Source organism: Diceros bicornis, chromosome 24, assembly GCF_020826845.1.
Source record: "Diceros bicornis minor isolate mBicDic1 chromosome 24, mDicBic1.mat.cur, whole genome shotgun sequence".
Classification (NCBI taxonomy): Eukaryota; Metazoa; Chordata; class Mammalia; order Perissodactyla; family Rhinocerotidae; genus Diceros; species Diceros bicornis.
In genome coordinates, this window is record NC_080763.1 from 19,213,718 (window position 1) to 19,236,840 (window position 23,123).

General features: G+C 47.5%; 1 protein-coding gene across 3 annotated transcripts in view; it reads right to left on the reverse strand.

Annotated features, from left to right (window-relative positions):
- Window positions 1–2,084: 2,084 nt before the first annotated feature.
- MAP3K9 (mitogen-activated protein kinase kinase kinase 9) overlaps window positions 2,085–23,123 on the reverse strand; it is a 73,825-nt gene continuing 52,786 nt past the window's right edge. The window contains exons 4-12 of one of the 3 annotated variants that reach the window (XM_058567235.1): window positions 20,341–20,489; window positions 18,971–19,146; window positions 14,877–15,117; window positions 13,153–13,275; window positions 11,674–11,827; window positions 9,251–9,319; window positions 7,721–7,833; window positions 5,952–6,755; window positions 2,085–4,598 (exon numbers count right to left, since the gene is read on the reverse strand). In XM_058567235.1, coding sequence (XP_058423218.1) covers window positions 4,114–4,598; window positions 5,952–6,755; window positions 7,721–7,833; window positions 9,251–9,319; window positions 11,674–11,827; window positions 13,153–13,275; window positions 14,877–15,117; window positions 18,971–19,146; window positions 20,341–20,489 — 2,314 coding nt within the window. In that variant the 3' untranslated portion in view covers window positions 2,085–4,113. Of the gene's footprint in view, window positions 4,599–5,951; window positions 6,756–7,720; window positions 7,834–9,250; window positions 9,320–11,673; window positions 11,855–13,152; window positions 13,276–14,876; window positions 15,118–18,970; window positions 19,147–20,340; window positions 20,490–23,123 lie in introns of all 3 variants that reach the window. The other 2 variants (XM_058567234.1, XM_058567236.1) reach the window with 2 other exon arrangements.

The following is a 23,123-nucleotide window of genomic DNA, read 5'->3' on the forward strand; positions in this document are numbered from 1 at the left end:
TCTCTGGCAGAGCCCTCAGGAGAAGCGTGGCATCTGCTTCTTTCCCCAAATCCTTCAAGAGGCAATAGAGTGTTTCTCACCTGCCTGACGGGGCAGGGCCCTCACACACTTGAGTCAAAGGCACAGTCTTAATTAAATACATGAGGAAAATTCAGAGGAGCCTGCTGGATGGACATTTCAACCCTGAAGCGTACCATTCACAGCCATCAGTCTTCAGTATCTGCTGCTCTGTGCTTTGTTAAAAGCGAGCCTGAAGAGTTAGGAATGCTCGGGAGGTGTCTCCCTCTTCGTGGGGGCAGGACCTGTGACGGACCTCCAACGCGGGGACTGTGGAGCAAGAATGTTGACAAGTCAGCCCTAGACGCTCTTGGGGTGTCTCGTCGTGTCCCTGAGCAACTGTGGTCGGAGGGAAAAGGTGTCTCATGAGGAACCTAACCCCCATGTCCCACAGGCCAGCAGACCCTTTCCCAAAGATTCTTCCAGGAATCGGCCTTATTCCAGTCTCCAAACAAATTAGACTCTGGAAATGACTCCATGAAATCAGAGACCCACCTCCAGCCTCCACATCTCCCATTTCCTCCCATGTAAGACACTAATGCTGGGGATGATCAGCCTGACAAGTTAAGTGGAGGAATTAGGAAGGATGCTTGTAAACAACAGGTGCTACATAAATGCCGTAGAAGAGTATGTGCCTGACCATGGTCTCCATTAGTCATGCTAAGCCAACTCCAAATCATTCCTCTTCCAGAAGCCAAAGGAAGAAACAGTAGGCGAGTGCCCTAGAGACAGAGGCGGTGAGCACCACACTGCTAGCTTTAGCAATTCGTCCTTGTCGCCAGCAGGGAGCCATGCACTTCAGCGACCTGCTCTGATATGTACTCTCAGTGCCCTTGTGAGGGACGCAGGTGATAGTGGCTTTTACAGGAAGGAAATTTGAGAGGGGCTAAGAGACAAGCCCGAGGTCAGACAGCAAAAGCTGAATAGGGAACAGAGCCAACGCGTTCAGAGACCAGTGCCCGACTCAGCAATCAGTCCAAGTAGCTTTTCCATATCTCTTCACTTGAATCTTCATCTTTAAGCATTTCCCCTTCTCTACCAGCAAGTATATCAAATGTAGAAGGGAGATGATGTAATTTTGTAAATGTCAGGAGGAAAGGTTAGCACTATTCTGAGCTGCCCAAATGCAAGATCTTCATCATCATCGTCGTCACCATTACTACCAGACCCTCGGGACAATAAAGGATGCGAAGTTAAGAGAATCCACCAAAGCCTCTGAGGATAACTGGGACGTCTACTCCACCCTGGCAGTGGCCTGGACCCCCAAGACGGTAAACGGAGGATAATCCTGTTTAGAATCAGTGGAAGGAGGCGAAGGATCCAAGGAGAAGGGGCAGAGAACAGTATCTGTTTCCTAACACCATCTTCCATGTAGTGAGCACCTGCCAAGAGCAGAGGGAAAGTGTCTGACGAAAGGGAGAAGGGGAGGCTGGTTACGGCCACTGCAGGGCCTTGATCCCCAGCTTCAAGGCTGCTGCTGACCATCACCATAGAGGCAAGGGAAGCTGAGTGGACAGAAAGCAACTCAAACCTGTTACTTGACAGATCCTTATCCCAGCCCAGCCTTGCCCCACAGAGAGAGTGTGGCAGGTAGGGCCCCACCCATTTGGAGGCACTGAGAGATGGTAACTACTCCATCTTCATGGAAACTCACGGAAGCATCTTCAGAATAACTCTGCCTCTGCCTCTTGCAGGTACAATTCTTCCCTTTGCAGAGACCTAGCCTTCCCTCGTCTTCCCTCTGGATGGAGGAGCAAGAATTGGGTACAGCCTCTCACTCAATGACTAGTGGCTGTCACTCAGTTTACACTACATCAGTTACACTACCACTTCCAAGAAAGATGGCAGCAAGCTAACCAAATGACAAAAAGTAGAAAATGAGCAAAGGAAAAATCCCTGCCTCATACCACAGAGCACTGTCCAGAGCCAGCATAGTCGGCATTATGCTGTAGGCTGCACCCCACCAGGGGGCCATTTAGTGGGGCCAAGGGTTTATATGTGTGTTAGTGGTTTAGGGACTAGGGCTATGGAGAGTCCAGGGGAAGGGCACAGAACAGACCATCTGTGTCCCTCTCCCCATCAAGAATGAAGAAGAGTCACTTGGTTGGCTGGAACTGCTGAAAGGATCTGCATTTTTTCCCCTCCTAGCCGAGGAGTGGGGGATGGGGGCAAAAATCATCTCTTACATACTGGCTTCACAGAACAAAGAGGAGAGAGTTGAGATGCAATAACAAAACCCTGGGCAACAAAACCAATAGTGCCACCTCCTCCAAGACTAGGTGGGGTCCTTGAACCAAAGTGCCAGTGGGCTCATAAAACAAGGAGCAATTTGAAAACCACGGTCACCCCTTTTGTCATCCCCAGGATGTGACTTCTATCACAGTTACAGAGAGCAGTGACCAAATTCATCATTTGTGTCACCTTCATGCTCTCCCCATTCTGGCATCCAGGTAGCAAACACAAGGAACCTGCAGGCTGGCCTCCACCATCTCCAGAGAAATATTCCACTATAAAAGACAGTGGAGCAACATTTAGAGAGTCTGGAAGGGAGAGGAGCACAACCTAAGGACTCTACTCCCAACCAAGTGGTTATTTCCACACAAAGACTACTGTGCACACTCGACACAGGAGGCCACAGAGTAAGTGGAACAGTGAAGAGCCACATGACAAAGCTCCAGAAGAAGCTCAACATTCAAGTTAAGGAAACACATTCCAGAAAAGGCAGGGTTGGCCCCTGTTGTCCTTCCTACCCAGCTCATGGTCCAGAGCCCAGCGCTGGGGGCTATCTGTGCACAGAAACAAGAGGCCTTGGTCAGCCCCCAGTGCTTGGGACTTGCAGGTTACTGTACATCAGTGGCTCACTCAACACCTTACAAACATCATCGCCTCACCATCTCTACTTACGGAAGGGACCACCGACGGCTCCATTTTACTTCAAGGGCATCCCAGAACGGATGGTCTGCTGAGAAGGAATCCCCCCAGTTCCAACTCCCAGTGTCCAGGACCCACCCCTACATGCTATTTTGGTGCAGTGTAGAGACACCTCCCAACCAAACACATAACCTGAAGTCCACTAATTCCAGGGATTGGAGGAAAGATCAAGGGAAGGGACTAGGACATAAAGATCAGACCACAAAAGAGACAAACATAGGAACTTGGTCTCTGGCTTCAGAACTGGCACCAGTGAGTGAATCTCCCAAGAAACTCTTCCTGGGATGAGCATGTGTTTGTATTAGAACCTGGTCTGACCACGGCCGACCCCAGATAGGAGATGGGTGCCCTCAACAGGTGTCTGCTCTTTTTGAGTGTTTCCAAAAGGAACAAGGATAAACAGTGTTACCCTCCTTACTGCAACTCGACTTGTATTTTGCCTAGCTCCCTGCCCTCCCCCAGTTCTCACTGAGGCAGGTCCCCTACCACTGGTAGGCTTAAATAAATAAGTCGGGCCCCTGGAAGTGCAGGGAGGCAGTCCAGGTCCATCAATTCCTCTGCCCCACACTGGGGCACCCTGCCTTCAGTACTCTAGCTGGCACATAAGGGCTTAGGACACAGAAAAGCTCATACCTCACACTAAACGAGATTCTGATCCATGGGTGTTGGGAAAGAATGTGGCAGAGGAGTAAAATCAATCACAAAACATCCACTCCTGGTGTTTGGGAAAGCTGAATTCAGGGCTAACAGAGGGACCCCAGGATAGGCTCTGGGCATACCCAGCGGCTGAGGAGAGGGAGCAGCAGACAGATTTGGCTGAGTGACTCTGCAGGGTCACCGTAAAGGCGAGGAAGACTGGAGGGTGGGGACATGCACGCACCCCTCCCTCCCCTACACAGCCAGAGCTGATGGCCACAGTCCCTCCGGTGGACATGGACAGAAAGGCTCTGCAGGGCAAGAGACTCTCTGAAGTGGCCCTGTTCCCATCCCTTCCATCTTCAAAGTGCATTATCAGTGCAAGAAGTAGGGCTGGATCTCAGGGGGTCCAACTCTGAGACAGGGCTGTGCCAGCCAGCTCCCCCAGCTCCTCCTGCTTCCCCCTTGCCCAGCCCCGACCCTTTCATGCTAAGACCAGAACTCTTGCTGGATCTCATAAGGGGCAGGCCTGTGTGTGTTCAGTTCAGCTCTGCACAGAGGCACAGTGCTGTCCTGACTCTGGCCCTCTGCATCCAGGTCCAGAAGCGTCCGCTCGGCGGGGGGCAGCGGCCCCGCCTGGAATGGGAGCAAGGCTGGAAGTCCAGGCCGCTCCTCCAGAGTGCTGCTGCTGCTAGCAAAGCAGGAGTCCAGGTTGCTGGGTGTCTCCGTGCTGGAGCTGTTGGCTGGGGAGGCGCTACGGGCATGGCTGGGGGACACAAACCACCAAGGGTCCAGCCGTTGCCGGTTGGCAGAAGGACGCGGCCGAGGCAAAAACTCGAGGGTCTTGGGTCTCTCCAGGGTAGAGTCCTGCTGTGTGTTCCAGCGCCTTGGGGTTGGGGGAAAGACCACATTGGGGTCAGGGAGACGGGGGAATTCACCTGGGTCTCGGCTGGGGCTGGGGGTTTTCAACATTCCTGGTCAAAGAGACAAAAGATGAGGCATCAGACAATGGCACGTTTCTGGGCCAGATATACTCTGCTCCCTCTCCACCTTGCCATATCCCTATTCACTTGGGAGAACATGATGACAAATATTTAATGAGCAGCTACTATGTGCCATGCAGTGTGTGGGAAGGCACTGGGGATACATAAAGTAGTGAACTAGAAGGTCCCTCTATCTGATGATAATGGGACATACGGGGGTCACGTCTGTAACAAAATAACTTAAGGCAGATGTTGGTAAACTATGACCCATGGGCTAGCCACCTTTGTTTGTAAATAAAGTTTTACTGGAACACAGCCACACACATTGTCTGCTCTCCCACTAAGGCAGCAGAGTTGAGTACCATAGTTACAACGGGGACCAAATGACCCACAAAGTCTAAAATATTTACTATCTGGCCCTTTACCAAAAAAGCGTGCTGACCCCTGACTTAAGGAAATGTCTGTTCATTCACAATTCATCCACTTAATACACATGTGATGGGAACAAAGCTAGGTGTCAGAAATCTAAAGATGAGTAATATAGGGGACTCTATTCCCAAAGAGGTCACATATTTGAGTATAACAAAAAATTTAAAGAGGGGGAGGGCAAGCCGAATGGTAAAATACAATTGTCATTCACACTCAAATCCCATTGAAAGGGTATTGCCGTCCCCTCTTCTCCTACTAGGTTAGAGACAGTTTCTAAGTCAGACCTAGGTTGTCTAGGGAGCAAGGGATAGTGGTGGGAAAGACCTAGGATAAGAGTGTGTATGCCCAGGTGTCGCAGGTGTCAGGTGGAGAAGGCAGGCAGATGCACAGGCACAGCAATCTACCTGGACACACCTCCAGATCTGAAGAGTCAGGCATGAGTAAGGGATGAGTGGTGAAGGGCGTGATGCCCGGGCAGAAGCTTGCCTTATGAGTATCTGTACTAATGCTGTAATAAGAGGCCAGAGTCCTGCCACGTGGCAGAAAATACCCTTCCTGTGTGCAGTGTAAGATTCCTTCCAGTAAGTTTGGTCTCCTCTTCAGAGAACAAGCAGAACTAGACTCCTGCCCTTCCTGTACCCTGAAAGCACTGCACCACACACTCCAAGACCCAGGGCCTGAACATCCCACAAAAGTCCCAGGTCTGATTCTTCCTAGAACCTGCTTGTCTTCTTTCACCCTTCAAGGAAGACCCCCTGAGGCACAGCACACAGAGAAGTCGGCCACCTCCTCCACCCCAGATCAGCATGCCTTGATTGGCTGAGTCAGAGGAGGAATGGAGTCCACTCTAACATCTCCACTCCTGGAGGAGGCACAAAGGTGGGAAAGAGAAAAGAGGAGGAGGACGGGACTCACCTGCTCCAGGGCTGGGGCTCAACCCATTGCTGGAGGGGCTTCTGCTGCCTAGGAGAGCCACTGGCTTGAGGGCCCCATCAGAAGGAGTCCTCCGGTGATTACTGGGCTGCGTGGGGGCTGACAGGGTGACGTGGGTGGGAGTCAGGGATTGGTTAGGGTCTCGCTTGAAGCGCTCCACTCGGACGTTGACCAAGGGGTTGTTGGTGCAGGGGATCAGGGCAGGGGCCTCGACTGGGCTGATGGGCATCTCATACACCACGATCTCATCGCTGTCTGAACGCAGCAGGGAGCGGGTGGAGTTGCACTCGGAGATGGAGGAGAGAGACAGCAGCGTAAGGGAGGCAGAGGGGTCACCTAGCAACAGCATGGGCTCTTCCTTCTTGAAGAGCTTCCGGGACGGGGGGCTGGTGCTCCGACGAGGACGGCTGGCTCTCTGAAAAAGACCCTCACGCCTCTTCTTCTCTTCCCGGGCTGATGGCTCAGGCTCCTCCGGGGAAAGTGGCTGGCACTTGCCAGCTTCCAGCAGGTCAAATCCTAGGCCTGTGGCAGCGAGAACAGCCCCGCAGCCAAGCAGAGCCACCTCACAGCGGCGGGGGTGGGTACCACCCCGCTTGAGGCTGTTAGTTGGTGTCAGCTGGGGGGTACTGGTGGCTGAGTTGACTGGGGTGGGCTCCTCGTGGACTCCATCACTACAGGGGCCATCCCCATCCTCTCCACGAGGAAATGGGATACAGAGGTAGGACTGGTTGGGTGAATGCTGTAGACGACTCTCCCCACTTCTTGGGCCTTCGCTGTCCTCATCCTCTGTGAAAATGAGGAGTGGCAGGGAAACAGGAAATGGAAATGAAGCAGCAAGAATAAGAATCTGGTCCTTCTGCCCAACCCCAGCCCCCCTGGCTTAGCATTAGGGATGCAGAGGTCAAAGAGTCTGAGGGGAGGGACAAGGAACCAGACATTGAACCAATAGGGCTTTACTCCTCCACACTCAACTGTGACCAACATAGGGAAATCGCTCTCCACTCCAGAGCCTGTTTTCCTGTTTGCAGGAAAGGGGATCTGCTAATTTGCGACTCCTTTCACAGGGACCCTCAACACAAGAAGTACAGTGTGAGTTTCCTAGAACATTGGATAGAACAGAAACATCCCTAATTTTTTTGCACTTTAAAATTGGAAGGGACCTTGGATTTCTAGAATGTTAGTCTAGAGACTTGTCTTAAAAGACGACTAATCTCCTGCAAAGGATTAGAATCCCCAACATGGGTGAAGGCCAATCTACTCTATAGACTGACCTACTATGACCTTGGAAATCTACAGAGATAAGAGTACTATCTGAGAGAAAGCCTGGAGAAGACCTTACCCATGCAGTAATCACAGGCAACACTGAAAAGCTTCCTTAGAGGAAGACTGTGGTGTCTTCTACCACCATCTACCATTCTGAGGACTCCCTACGTTAAGATCTGAGGAAACGGACCCAGGAAAGGGAAATGGCGATTCAAGGCCTCACCCTTCTGTACTGCCCTAAGGAGACTATAACTGGCCTCTTGGGATAGGAGGCCAAGGACAGGCTCCATGGCAGCAATAGTGATCTGGGAAGATTCAGTGAAATGGGAGAAGAGCAAACTAAGAGGGAATAGGGTAGGGGACCAGGAGTTGACTAAAAGGAAACAACCCCCATAAAGTAGCACCAGGGGTCCTTAAATAGTCCTAGAAGCTTGGCCAAGAATTCCATGGGGGAACAGTTAGAGGGTCAAGACAAGGGCAATGCTTACCCATCTCCATAAGGCTGGTGAACCCTGGCAGGGCTGGGCTACTCCTCGGGCCCTTCCCCAGGTTGGGGGCACTGGACGACCACTGTTTGTATCCATCTACCAGGGACTTGAGGCTGAATAGAGGAAATGATGAAACTGTTAGAACTGGTTACTTCCCTTACTCTACTCTCAGCTCCATGGGCCTTTGGAAACATCTCTCCCATCGCTTAATGACACCAAAGTCCAGGAGCCTTGGGGTACAGGCCACGAACATTACTGAGCCCACCTGCTTCATTAACAAAAGTGCACATGCTCTAGGGAAAGAAAAGCAGTGGCATGACCCACCCCCCTCACATGCTGCCCTGGAGCTCTGGAAAGATCTGGTGGGCAGGCTGGCAAGAAGACAGAAAGAGTAAAGACTGCCCAGCACCTGCCAGGGTCTTACCTGAAGCAGTCAACCCACAGACACTGAATACAACACATTGGTGACATTAGAAATACTGCAATGCAAAGGCTTGCAATGCAAGGCAAGCATCGGGCAGATGAGCTAGCAGAGATGGGCCAAGATACTCCACTCACCCCATTTCTCCATTTCTCCCTCCAAGCTTATGGCATGCTTGTGCAACTTTCAAAGCCATCGACTTTTCAAAAACAAAAATCAACCAACAAAGCTGCACCAACCCAGTGCACTTTGGGACAGACCTATGTGGGTGGTGCATAACGCTCTACTCGAGCCCTCGGGTTGTCTGGGAGTAGAAAGACAAGGACAGGAGCTCGCTTTCAAACCCCTGCAATCAGCTCACACCGACAAGCCAGTAACTCCGAGGATACAGACTGTGTACACCCCAACAACCCCTTACAGGATGGGGGCATCAGAGGCCCAGAAGCACCCGTCTTCTCTCTAAAGGACAATAATAAGAGGGAGGGCTGAGGACTCTGTAGGGTCTGGTTGCCTTGGAGCTACCAGATTTATAACCAGAGGTGGCTCTTATTTTAGGGCTAGAAAGAGCCGTTCAACTAAAGCTCACTCTTTCCAGAGTCCCAGCCCCTCTTGAGGGAGAAGGACCAACTTTTTCCCTGACCTCAGATCTCTGTTTCAAGTGCAATCAGAAATACCAATGAATTAAAATACATTCCAGCCACCAGTGGTTTCAACCAAAATACAGAGCCAGAGATAAGCACACTGCTAAACCCTGGGACTTCCAAGTGGTAATCTTATAACCTCACCTCCAGCTCTGGGTCCAAGGAAATCCAGATCAGCAAAGTCAAAGCAAGCGCTAAAGACGGAAGGACAAATAGCATGTACTGTCTCCCTGAAACTAAGGGTGCCGGGAGAATGCTAACACCAGTAGCGGTCAGGGAAGTGAGGTGGTAAAGTCGGACCAACACAGGAATTTTCCCAAGGTGCACGATGGTATGGCTTTTAAAAAAAAAGTCAGCACAGCCCGGGCAATAACGAGGCGTGGTTCTACGGGGTGTGCTGTGAGAATAACGACGTGGAAGGGTGAGTATTACCAGTACATGTGACGAAAGGGTGAGGATTAGACTCACCCCAAGTGGAAATGTGGAGATTCTGAAGGGGTACTTAAACCATTAGCTTTCTCGCGTCTCTGAGGGGATCTTCAATGAATAAAGAGAATCAGCAGTAAGCAACAGACGTATATCCACTCAGCCTCTCTCACATGAGAACCCTCAAGGCTGGACTCCAGCTACGTCGCCAGCTGCCTTTCCTTGATCAGTCAGCAAAGCCCACACCATGAAGGAATCTTAACAAGACGGCCCTGCCTGAGCTGCCACAGGCCCAGGACCTCCCAATCTGTGAGAAAAAGGGCCCTGGGCAGCCACAGCCTAATTGCAGGGGATCTGTAAATCCATAGATACCCAAGCTGTCTGCAGACAAGTGCATACACTTCCTAAAGATATGTACTATTTCTTCAAAAAGATGGAGATCCAAATTCACTTAACATTACTGAATTCAATATAGTTTTTTGTGGTTACATATTTTCTTCAATCAACAGGGACTAAAATTAGAAATATTATTATATAGAGGCTCTCAAAAATTTCTGACGTTAAAGAGGTCTTTACTGGGGCCTGGAGGGAATATACTTTATTTCTTGAATAGGAATTGACAATCATGAAAAATTAAGTCACATATTTTGAACTGCTTCAAAAGTTCTGAAGGCAAATCAAGGTAAGGAAGAAGAAAATTCCACAGTTAAAATTTTGTAATGCAAAACAAAGTTAACTGACTAGCAAGACAAAAAAAAAATCTTTAAATGAAGCAGAACCATAGAAACTACTGGGATCCATAGCCAACCTGGTAAATCCTATTTGGAGTCACACTAATGTCAGAAATATCAAGGCATTCAGGGTGACTGAGTTTCTCAGCCCCAGCTCAATCGACTCTAGCCCAGAACTCAGAGGATAAAGTGAACAGCTCTTGCTTCAACAGAACTTTGTACAGCAGAGCAATCTGCCATCCGCAGAGGATTCGATCACTGAATTCTTCCATAGCTTAGGTAGTCTGCCCTACATATCTAAATTTTCTATTCCAAGGTATCTAGTGATTTCTAAAGCCTAGTTTCAAAGAGTCAGTCCTTTATGAACCAAACTGTTATTTTCACCTCCAGCTCAGATCTGACATGAGGAAAAAGATTTCGGACATGAAATCTTAGTATTCGGAGAAATACCAAAGGCCAGTTACAGGTTCAGGGCACCTATAAGCCTCATAGTCAATCTTAGAAGTTCTTCGAAAAGCCACTAATAAGGGTGAAGGGGGTTCACTAAAACTGCCTATCCTCACACTTGGAAAAGTCAAGGAACATGGTTCTAGATTCTAACACCAAGAATAAGAAGTATAAACCATCACATTCATTCTTCGGGTATGAGAGAGAATTGCATGAGAAGCACGGAAGAGTCATTGTAGTAAATATTGACATAGGCTTACTGAGCCAGCTAATCTTCCATGCACTTCACAAAGATGAACTTACTTAATCCTCACATCAACTCCTTGGGATGGGTATGGCTATGATCCCCATGTTATAGACAAGAAAACATAAGGTCCCACAGCTAGGCATGCTGGAGCCAGGCTTCACACCCCGGCAGTCTGGGGTCAGTGTCCAAGCTCTTCACTACTACACTACAAGTGACTGGCCTGTGAAGGACCGGGGCTCAGGACAATTTGGCCCCTAGGCCACAAGCCCAGGGCGAGAACACAAGCACATCCAAGGCACTAAGGTGTGCAAAGCACAAGTGCTTTGCCCACAGGGGGCGCTCACACACGTTAGTGTGGGTATGGGGTGGGGTCTGAAAGAAGTTCTGGTGGCCCTGGAGTTATAACCAACTGCACTCCCAGGGCTGGACTATCCTGCCTGCCCCTGCTTCCAGAGGGGCCTCCAGTCAAGAGAGTCCTGCAACCTCTGTTCTGTCTTCTCTTCTCTGAATGGACGTTTTAAGGGGAAGAGCCAGGTATAAGCAGAACACACGGCAGAACTCTTTACATTTGGTTAATGCTTGGGCTACTTACTACTCTTACTACTTACTACTCTGAAAAGGATGCCCCCAGGGGTTGGCAAAGTACAACTTGTTGGCTAAATCTTGCCCATCACTTGTTTTTATAAAAGTCTTCCTGGAACACAGCCATGCTCATTCATTACATATTGCCCGTAGTCTGTGGCTGCTTTTGCATAGCCACAGTGGAGGTGAGTAGTGATGACAGAGGCCACATGGCCTCAAAGCCTAAAATATTTATTATCTGGCCCTTTACAGAAAAAGTACGCCCATCTCTGTCCTAGGAGGTCCCAGGGAACAAGGAGATTGGAAAACTCTGTTGTAAAGATCAAGAAACTTGTAATTTCTCAGAAAGCAGTGAAACACACAACAAAGAAAAAGGTTTTCTGTATCCTAGTGTTAAAGGGTGCCCCCATCTTTGCATGAGAAAGAACTTCCCGCCATCTGGCTCATCTGGCTCTTACCCTTCGTCTCCCGAGACAAGCTCCCTCTGACCAAGTGTACCCGGCCCCCACGTCCGTCCCTTCTTCTTGGGGGCCCTCTTCTCCTCCTCCTCCCCCTCCTCCTTTGGGATGACGGAGTTCCGGCCCCAGGTTTTGCTGCTTTCACCTGGTGTCACTGTGAATGACAGAGGTTGGATGGGATCTGGAAAAGAGACAGACAGGTCCCCCCAAAACTAGCCTCTCCCCCACCAGACACACACACACACATTTGGAGCTGTGGGGAATAAGTCAGACCTCTTGAAAAACTCTGTGCCTGAGTGGAGCCTTCCGGGAAAGTAATGGAGGTCTCAGCCGCCAATCATTTAGACTCCCAAAGTACCAAACGCAGAAAAACTTCCTAGATTCTCTTAAGTGCAATGCAAAGCTGGAGCTCAAGCCAGCCAGACATCAGAGTTTCAAACAGATCTGACTTAAGGAACTTGTTTTGTTGGGTGGAACTGGATCGGGGGTTGCAGGGAGGGTGAGGAGGTACGAGGGAGAGAAAAAAGATAAGCGGTAAGGAAGATGTGAAAGTGCAGAAGTTTGGGTAAGAAAATGCTGGAAAGGAAGAAAATGAGGATTTCAAGATTACGGAGAAGGAAGTCAGGAGTAGGAGGAGAGGGGAACAGGACAGGCCAAGAGAAATATAATAGATAAGAGAGGAGGAACATTTTTCTGACACTGATACTTTTGAGCAAGGACTGAAACCCAACTGCTTCAGAGACTAGCTTATATCATAAATGAGTGAAGAGAGCCAGCTACCAAAAAATAGGGAGCTCGGGGGACAGAGGCAAAATACCAAGCACATGAAAAGGGGAACCCACTGATTTGATGTGATTGTTTAAGGAAAGCCAGAAATCCAGTTTTTTTAATGAAATCTCTCTACCCTTAAATTAGGGAAACTAATTCATTCGTACACATATTCATACACATGTATATATATGTGTGTGTATTTGTGTACATATAAATTCTTTTTAAGAAACACTGCCGTAAAAATAAAATTTGTCCAGATCTGGCCTATCATAAGTATTTGGCAAGTTTCCTTAGGATCTACACTTTGAAAAAGCCCTTCCCTGGGAAGCATGGCCAAAAGAAAAACAATGATGCCCAAATATGGCAGAGAGCACAAAATGTCCCCAGGCCAGGGTACCAACCTGTATCTACATCATGCACCAGCTCCCCAATTGCCTTGTACTTCACTAAAGATCCCACCCATACCTACAAACCCCTTCGCTGGTATCTGACTAGGAGTGAAAGGTAGAGGAGGCGGTGGTAAAGCTAACGGCAAGAGACAAGGAGGAGGGCTAAGGGTTTGCGTACATATGTGCATGTATATACACATTGTCGAGGAGAGTGGCAGAAGTTATGGATGGAGCAAGCCTGGACCAGTCGGTGGCTGGACAGAGCAGGGGACAGGTGCCCCTGATGTGTTCTGGCCCCTAATTTGGGAAACAGTCTCACACTGGATGGCTCGAAGGCGAGGAATGATGGTGGGGCTTGCGGGAGGACTAGAGCAGCTGCTGATGAGACTCTTCCTCTTATCCATGGTCGGGGAGGCCTGGACCGTGAACTTGTGCTGGAAATCTGCTTGAGCAAAGACAAACACATGCGTGTGCATTAGAATTTTCCCAGAATCAAATTCCTATAAGAAAACTGACACTTCCTGGCAGGCTCGAGGGACAGGACCCCATTGCCTGAGAAGTTTCTGTTCACCTGGGAAATGTTCTCTTCCAGAATCATCTTTTTCCCAAAAGATGGCAGGATAGCAAGATGAACGTATGAAGAGAAGGAAAATTCATTATCCGAGTGAATGTCATTAGACAGTTCTCATACAGCTGCCTACATAATGTATATAGGTGTGACAATGATATATTTAGAATAGTTTTTTTAAGATCATGCGGTTTGTTGATTATTCCTAGAAATCTAACTTAAAATTCTCTGTTTCATATAATCTATTAGTACATGACCCCCTTTTCTCAAGGACCAAAGCAGGGAGACTGATGCTTCTAAAAGCAAGCAGAGCAGGGTAATAAGAACTAATCCTTGGTGGGAACCAAGGGAAGTGAGAGAGATGGAGCTAATGGTCCAAATTCTGACATTTTCCAAAGGCAGTTCAGGCACAGCATAAAGAATGTAAAATTTACAGCTCTGAATTTCTGAGTTTCAGTCTCCTCCTCTATCCAAGAGATATAATAAACAGTCACATGCTGCACCTAGGTCTCCCCACTCGACTGTGATCTCCCTGAAGGTGGGCACTAATGCTCTCCATTGGCTTCCCCAGCACGCAGCGACATGCTGACACATGCTAGATGCTCCAGGGGTGCTTAAAGACTCCATGTTGCCCAAAAAGAAAGAAAATGTGCAATAAGGAGACCAGTAAGCACATCCCAGGAACAACTCACTGGATTTCACTAAATGAATTCCCTTGTCTGTACTTAAGCCCCCATCCTAGTGCTTACAACCATCCGCTACTGCTCCTCCTATGCCTTTTCCCTTGTTCCTTATACTACGCATAAGCTTGCTTCCTGGGGCCTTATAGACTCAGAATACAATGAACTTTCTTATCTACATAAACACACACTTGAGCTCTCACCTCCCTCCCTGGGTACATTATACCCCACAAAGATTCTAAGTCATACTTTCACATTTCTTTGCATTGTCCCAAGGCGTATATATACAAATGTACCTTTATTCAGCCAATGTGTTTCTGAAACGTCACGTGTAAATCAAACTCTTATACGTTAATCCTAATCCCAACTGCACTCAGAGAACTAATTATCTAAAGAAACCCTGAGATGAGTTCTTTTGCAGAGCCAAGAGTCCTCTTGCCTCAAACATACACACCCTGGATTTGTCTTTTCCCAATTACATGCTTCCTTCTGCAGGTTTGCTTAAGCGAGATGTGCCTGAGCGAGCGCCCGTGCGTCCAGCAGCCTGGACCGTGCTCGCCTGGCAGGTCCACCTCCCTTCATATTCTGTGTTTAGTCACACCCCAAAATTTCCCTGCAGTGCGGGAGCTGTTCAGCAGGCCAGTCTTTCCACTGAATAGAATGGCCCATTTCAAACCTGCTCCATTTGAGACCCAGGGTCTCACGTTTCCAAGCTCAGTCCGTGGCCCCCACAGATCCCCTCCACACCAGCCCTTGGCCCTGCTCCCACTTCCCAGCAGGTCCCTGGCCACTGACCAGAAGGGAGGCTGATGCGGTTTCCGTCTTTGAGCTTCAGCCGGCTCTTCCGGAACTTGCCCTTGCGTTTCTTCACCCGGGGCTTCTCCTGGCACAGCTGGTGGATGATGATGTTGAGCTCCCGCTCCAGGATGTCGATCTCCCGCTCGGCCAGCTCCTGTTCCCGGCGCCGCAGCAGCTCCTCCTGGTTCTTCTGCTGGAGCGCAGCCCGCGTCAGCTCCTCCTCCCAGGTGCGGAGCTCCTGCAGGGTGGGTAGAGCCATCAGAGACAGGAGGGGCGTGCTCAGTGCAGAGGGGTGAGGCCCGAGAGCCACTGGAGACCTGGTGCTCACAGCAACCCAGAGAGCACTTCAAGGCCCCCGGGAGATGTGGGGCTCAAGAGTTAGCTGGTAAATGAACACCTGAGCACCCTGAAAGGAAGGCCATACTGAGGACAAGCTGGAGTAGCCACAGGCAAGCCCTGGAGATAGGGGCTGATAGTTCCCAATTTTCCTTGATTACTGATTAAAATTGCCTGTCATTGGGAAAAAATGGGGGTTTGAGTAGAAAATATAACCACGTACTTAAATTTTTTTGTGTGTGAGGAAGATCAGCCCTGAGCTAACATCTGCCAATCCTCTTTTTTTTTTTTTTTTTGCTGAGGAAGACTGGCTCTGGGCTAACATCCATGCCCGAAGATCTTCCTCCACTTTATATAGGATGCCGCCACAGCATGGCCTGACAAGCGGTGCACTGGTGCGCACCCGGGATCCGAACCCGCGAACCCTGGGCTGCCGCAGCGGAGTGCACGCACTTAACCGCTTGCGCCACTGGGCTGGCCCCACCGTGTACTTAAATTTTATAGACTTGGCTCTATTTTAATTTTTTTCATTACATAAAAGACTTTTTTTAAACCAGACCCAACTTAATGTGATATAGCTTAAAATGTGCCGCTATAAATGAATTACCCTTAAGGCATCACCTAACATTCGAATAAAAATAAATCTATTTCCAGGGTGGCTGTTCAAAATTCATGTCATCTAAATTTCTGTTTGCTTGGTGAGTGAATCCACTGAGGCATGTGAAGATTCACCCACTCAGAGTGACTCCACTGAGGCAAAGAGAACAAAGCACGTATACAAAAATTTTAAATCTGGAATCTAAACTGTTAACACTAGTTACCCCAAGCCTAGGACTGAAGGGAGGTGAGGGCGTGGGGGGTGTGTGGGGGGGGCAGTGACCAGAACTTAAGAAGCTTTCATGTCAATAACCTGAGAGAACCATGTCTAAAAAGTGGGAAGTTTCTTCAATAAAGCAACCAGAGTAACACTTTCGTGGTCGAAACTTTAAATTCTCAGTGAAATGCTCCACTAAAAGAACGCACTCTGGACTAAAACAAAATACTGTAGGAAAGGAACCTAGAGCTAGAAAAAAAAAAGTATGTGAACACATATTTGAGGAAGCTGAGTAGCAGGTAGAGAGCAGAAGAGAGAACAGAGACAATATATTGGGGAATAAAATATTCTGATGTTAGGAGCTTTCCATTTGACTTGTCCTCCATTCCCAACAGAATATCAAAATAACATAGAAGTGATAGAAAGGAGAGAAATGAAAAGAGGATTAGCACCTTGAAAATTGTGTGGTACATGGTAGATGCTCAGTAGTTGCTGAATAACTGTTGAGTCAATGAATGAATGAATGAGAAGAAGCATATAGAAGACAATTTTATAAATGCAATCCTTCTTGATGGGAGCATAGATTCATCGTAAGCGCCTGCGAGATAAGGTTTAACTTTTGAACTTCTCCGTCTTTGATGAAATAAGCTTCAAACAGATTAATTGTTGTGTGCCCTCCAAATCCTTGGCTTCCCTGTCCCACTACTTTGTTTTCAGCACCAGGAGAACAAAAGCACAGGGAAGATTCAGAAAAATTATTCCTGGTTGATTGATTTTGCTGCTAAATGAGAAAGTTGAAAAGTTCAAGCTAATTTCAGCCTTCCTACATCTTCTCTCCTACATGCTCTTGTCTAAGGGATGGTTTGGGACTAAGCTCTTTCCTTTAAAGGAACTCACCCCAGCTCAGAGATCAACCCATCACCAAATACCTAGAAGCAGTAGGTTGAGCCAACCTGAAGAATGAGCTGAATCATACAGGAAACCAGGACATTTATGGACTATTTGCCCATGGTGCCATATATCCGGAAGACCCTCAAACATGGTAAATCCCCTTCTTGTGAAACACCTATTTGGGGATTACCTTCACAGTATGTAAATCACATGTTCCACATATAATGATTTAAGAAGACTCTCTCCAGAAAGAAAGCTCATTATCCACCTACCCTCACTTGCCCAACTACAAGCCTTAACAATGGAGAGGCATCACAGCATGGTGATTAAGAATAAGGACTCCAGAACAAACTGCCTGAATTGTGTCCTTGGGAAAATTAATATGGGCATTATATGTAATATAGAGTTAATAGCATCAAAATCACAGGCTTGTATTACACATGATAATTATTATCTTCTGTAAGATTACATAAGAATTCATATAAATTACTGATAACAGAGCATGGCACATAGTACATGCTCCACAAATGTCAGCTCTTACGAGAATGGGTTTAACGTTCCCTAGTAACCACTTACTGACAAAATCCAACTATCATTTTCCTTACTGGCTGGTACCCTTATAATTTCATCAATCAAAAGGAAAGATAACCAAGAGTCAGTGATTCAGGAATCTAAAAATTGGCCAGCAACTCTGGGGGTTCTTCTAGTTGGAACAGAATCAGTAATAGGAAGAGTCTCTTTTAATTATTCTGCTCAATGGTCAGTGCAGGTCCACCCCCACTCCCCTGGGGTCCCTGAAGGCTCATCATAAGCTCACTCCATTCCTCTGCAGAACACTTGTTGACTTGCCAAACAGTACCGGGTTTAGGATTGCTATGTTGCATCAAAAGAGTTTAATCTCTTCAAATCCGCTCCAGAAGTGATTTTTAAGTCATTTGTTTAGGGAAACATCAATGATATTGGAAACAAGATGGTTTTGGCATCAGAAGACCCAGGTTCAAGATTCTGCTTCTCCACTTACAAGCTGTGTGACTTTAGAGAAGTCACTGACCCTCAGCTCTGAAATGAAAAAGATAATAACACCTGCCCTACATTTTGGTGGCAGGGGCCATAAGACTCCTGGATAACAAGAACGAAAAGGTCTCATCAGATCTTTCAAGTGAAAGAACTGGGAAGCCATAAAGACATAGCCAATTTTAGCTACTATTATTATCATATTGCTTCCCAAATTCCCATAATGGGGAGCGAGACGGAAAAAAAGAAATTAACCAAGTCTATCTATGGACATCCCTCATGCCCCTAGCTGTAGCCCTTAGACTTAGTCCTGCCCTTGCAGTATAAGCAACATAACTGCTTTGATTAGCTTCCCCTGTGTGGACACTGACTATTAGCCAGACACCAAGAGCACTGAGGGGGTTATCGAGGGGGCCACTTAGGGAATGGCCACCAAAACAAAAAGTTGGATCTTTAATAGGCTAAGAGTCTCTGAACTCCCCAGTTGGTTTGGGGTTTGAGCTCTTTTCATAAAAACATGAAAATGCCAAACGATTTCAGACCCATGGTATTTTTAGCCCATATGCTGTTTCTGATTCTGATACCAAAGACACTGGCAGGATGTTCTGATAACTGTTCTCAAGGTTGAAGTATCCATCTAAATCAAGTTAACCCCCTTCTATAAGTTCACTGCAGAACCAAGAAACCTTTCTAGAATCCTCTTGTATTTCAGCTGGCAGGGTAAGACACCCTTCTGGCATCTGCCCAATGGTGCTCTTCCTCCACTTTGGACAATGAAGTAGATAATCTGCCAAGGAGAGCTTCGGTCTCATGACTCTCCCTACTACTCCTGCCACATCCAAAAAAGAAAGAAAAAGTCTATATCATCTCAGGTCACACCTGAGGGCTGCAGAACTCTCTCCACATAAAGCTGGGAAGGAAAGAGCTGCCCTGTTATCGCAAACCAAGCAGGAAGTTGGTCATGTCAGAATCCATCCAGAGGCCCCAGTGGAGAAGGTCCACTGATTCAATGCATACCTCTTTCTTTTTTTCTTACCTTTTCTTTGGCCCTTAGTTGGTCAAACATCTCCTGAATCTCATGTTTCCAGTCATCCTGCAGGCAGTGGAAGGAGTCCTTGGGCATTTCAAAGAAACCAGACTCCTCTATGGTAGTTAGCTGGTCCAGGATATTCGTGAAAGATGGTCGTGAATGGGGGTCGGGGTTCCAGCAATCTGCACGGAACATGTGAGTAGACAAAAAAGCATGAACGAACAGAGGCAAACGTAAGACTTAAGATGCTACGTGACCTCATTTGCCAGAAAACTACTTCTCATTTCTCCTTCCAGAAACAGAGATTGGGAATTAGGTAACCCCAAATAGGGCACAGAAAGTAAAGCAAGCTGCCCAACATCCCAATCATAAAGAGTGAAATTGGAAATAAAAATGCAGTAGCGCTGCACCCATCCAATTCTACTGTTGACCTAGCATAAGACAATCAAGTCCAGAGAGTTTTCTTGTGTGAAGTATGACAACCACAATTCTTCACATTACAACATCACTCTAGTCCTGACAATGGGCAGCTACACACTGGGCCTCAACTTCCCATAAACCATGAGCTACCCTTCCCCCACTCAATGGGCTGATGAGAAGGCAAGGATAAAAAGCACTGGAGTTGGTGGCTGGCCCCGTGGCGTAGTGGTTAAGTGTGCGCGCTCCGCTGCTGGCGGCCCAGGTTCGGATCCCAGGCTTGCACTGACGCACCGCTTGTCAGGTCATGCTGTGGTGGCGTCCCATATAAAGTGGAGGAAGACGGGCACAGATGTTAGCCCAGGTCCAGTCTTCCTCAGCAAAAAGAGGAGGATTGGCATGGATCTTAGCTCAGGGCTGATCTTCCTCACAAAAAAAAAAAAAAAAAAAAAAAAAGCACTGGAGTGGGAGTCAGGAAAAGTGAATTCTATCTACTTTCAGGTCAGCCATTAACTAATGGAGTGGCCACCTGTCCACTTAACCTCTCTCAGCTTTGGATTTCTCACTTACAAAACTATAGGGTTTGACTAGATGACTTTTAGAGTTCCCTTCTTCTCAGATGTTCTTTGTTTCTATATGTAAGATGCTCAGAGGTCTTGAAATAAAAGCTGCTATACCTTGTTATTTTGTATTAAATAATAATGTACTGAAGTACTGGAGAGCAGGCATTAGTTATTAAGTCCTACAGTCACTGTAGATGGGCAGAAGGGACATCTGTGACATCACTGTAGCACGGTGCTGACATCACCTTGAAGTAGCTCTTCCAACCGCCCATAGGATTCCTCCTTGAGTGACTAATACTTCTTTAGTAACTGATCGTGCAGAATTTGCCAGAATCTATCAAGTGCTGATAGGAAGGTAAACTGTCTCCAGCTTTGTTCCGGACAGGTTTCACTTACCTTCCATGAGTTTGGCAAAAGGTTCTGGGCATGTAGAAGGAATGGGAAGGGCGAGCTTGTTCATGGCCACTCCATAAGCAACTGCTAAGCCATCGATTCCTCGGAAGGGCACCTCCCCAGTCAGGAGCTCCCACAGCAGCACACCATAGCTAAGCGGAGAAGAAGACAGAAGCCACAGGATAAACCACGGGTGCAACTTCACTAGAATAGCTCATGAGGCTTTGCTGAGCATTGTCTCCAACATGTGGGGAGACTAACAAAGCAGACGCACTAATCATATAAAAGGGAGACCATAAGGCCTACTGGCTAAAAGCACAAACTCTGGAGTTAGCATGCTTGGTTTCAAAGTCTTCTTCCTCAAAATCCTCATCTGTTAAGTACAAATAACACTAGCCATCTCACGAAGCTGTCATGAAATTAAATGAGCTACTCTAAAGCAGTGCTCAATGGCCACAGCTATAGTGTTGTTGTTGTTATTGTTAACGTAATAAAGTCGAGAAGAGACAACCTCTCAGGAATAATTTTTTTCTATTTTAAGAGAACTTCAGCTTTCGTCACAGATATACTTTTTTAGCTTTAGAAAAGCAGAGAGCTGACTACCCAAAACAAACAGATTTTGCTCCTATAAAAGATTTCTTTAAATGCCCACTAGGCTGAATAGATTCCTGCCCCCATCAGTGTGAGTGAGCCCTTAGCAGAGACGCGTGCCTAATTCAAAGGGAGAAGTTTCACAAGGGTGGCCTGCACTGGGTGAGCAGAGCGGTGTGTCAGCTGTGAGCGCTTCAGAGTTCCCTCCCTGCCTTTCAAGTCCACATGAAGAACTTTTCACACGTCCCGTGAGTCAGAGGATGGGGAGTACAAAGCTTAGGGGAATCTATGAATTCACAATCAGAACCAGGCAAAATCACCTAATGTTCAATCCTTCCAGGAATAAGTCAGGATGAGAAACCATAAGGCCATGAACAGTTGGAAAAGCAGCTCTCATATTTTCAACAGAAACCTCAAATTTTTTGTAATACTTATCAGTAGTTTACAATCAACAAAAACTCATATTAATTTAAAAACAATAATAAAGCCAGTATCTATTTTATCATGACATGTTGTATGTGCAGGTTGCTAAGACATTTGCAAACATCGTCTTGAATCTCTACAACAAACCTGCAAGATAAGTATTATCGTCATTTTGCAGATGAGGAAAGCAAGTTTTAGATAGGTTTAGCAGCATGTATTAAGGGCATACATGGAGTAAGTCATGATGGACCCTGGACCAAAGCCCAATTCTTCCTCTCTAGAATACCCTTCTACCATTTCTCTGCTTGATAAACTGTAATTGTCTTTCAAGATCTGTTTCAAATGCCTCACCATTTCTGCATTCATTTTAAACATCTACTAAAGATTTACTATGCATTGGGATACAGCATAGATTCAGATCTTATCCACAAAGAGATTAGTGAGAGGAATAGAAAATAATCAATTAGAATACAGAGACATGAGTCACAACAGAGAAACCATGAGGGCACAAAGGAGAGTCACCTAATCCAGACCAGGATGGGGGCAGAAGAGAGCTAAACCTGGACTGCTAAGTGAAGGAAGAGCCAGTGCTCCAGAGACAGGGATCAGCATGTAGAAAGGCATGGGCTTGCCTTCAAAGAATCCCAATGGCCTGGCAGGGCTCCAAAGAAGAGCAACGTGCAAACTCATGTGCCAGGGCATCTGGGAGGATTCCTAAAGATGGGCCCTGAGAATGGCCTGGCCAGTCTCCTTGGATAATGGCTTTACCCCAGTGAGCCCTCCAAATACTATTATGTTTTTTATGTATCTTGACAGAAAAGAAGTCTGGTAGACAGTTGCAGGTCTTGTCTTGTCTAGACAAGGAGTTGGCTTGTACTCTGAGGCTGAGGGGAACAATGCTGGACACTTTAGGAAGCCTTCCATGACACCCCCAGGTGTTAGTTAGCCCTTGTTTGGGCTGCCACGTGTTGCAGTTGTTTGTTTACCAGCCTATGTGGCTCCTAAAGGGCAGGGAGTTTTTAACCTTTGCATCCTCCGGGCCTTGCCCAGGCTCTGGGACATGGTAGCCTTTCATATAGAGAGTGAGCTGGTGGGTGGGTGTGGGAATGAGTGCACAGCCAGATGATCTTGCAGGCTGCACTGGCTCCCTAGAGTAGGCCCTGAATACCATCAAGAACGGCACTATTACACTTCCTGTCAAACCTTTATTGTGACTCATCCAGACAGTGGTCACGCTAGGCAGCTTCTACCAAGTGATCTCTCAGAACTCACAGCACTGCTGACTAGATTCCTAGGTTAGAGTGACTCTCATCTTCAGTTGCCTGCTCTTGGCATTACTGCCCACCTCCACCCTGGGAAACAAAAGCCCAAGGTCCCAAAGAAGCCCTTCCTTCCCTCCAGGTAAAGATGATTGGTGTCCCAGCCCTAACTACTTGGAAAGACAGTGGAGTGTTTCAAAGATCCAAACATGTGTCCTGTTTGTGTCCTCACATCCCCTCTCTGATGGTTTTCACACTGAGTCCTAGGTGACCCATGGAGACGTCTCAGGCCACCTGGAAGAGGGAGGAGCCAGACACCCTACCCTCCCAGCTTCAATGAGGGCAGCTCTGCTCTCATCCGGCTTGTTTCTTTGTTCATTCTGCACTCCACTCCGTTCCATCTGAAGGGCTCTATAACTAGGAGAAATGGGAGAACTGCTGCTCAAGTGAGGAGAGAACTGCTGCTCAAGAAAGATGCAGATGGACTTGAGTTAAATGCCTGCATGACCACCT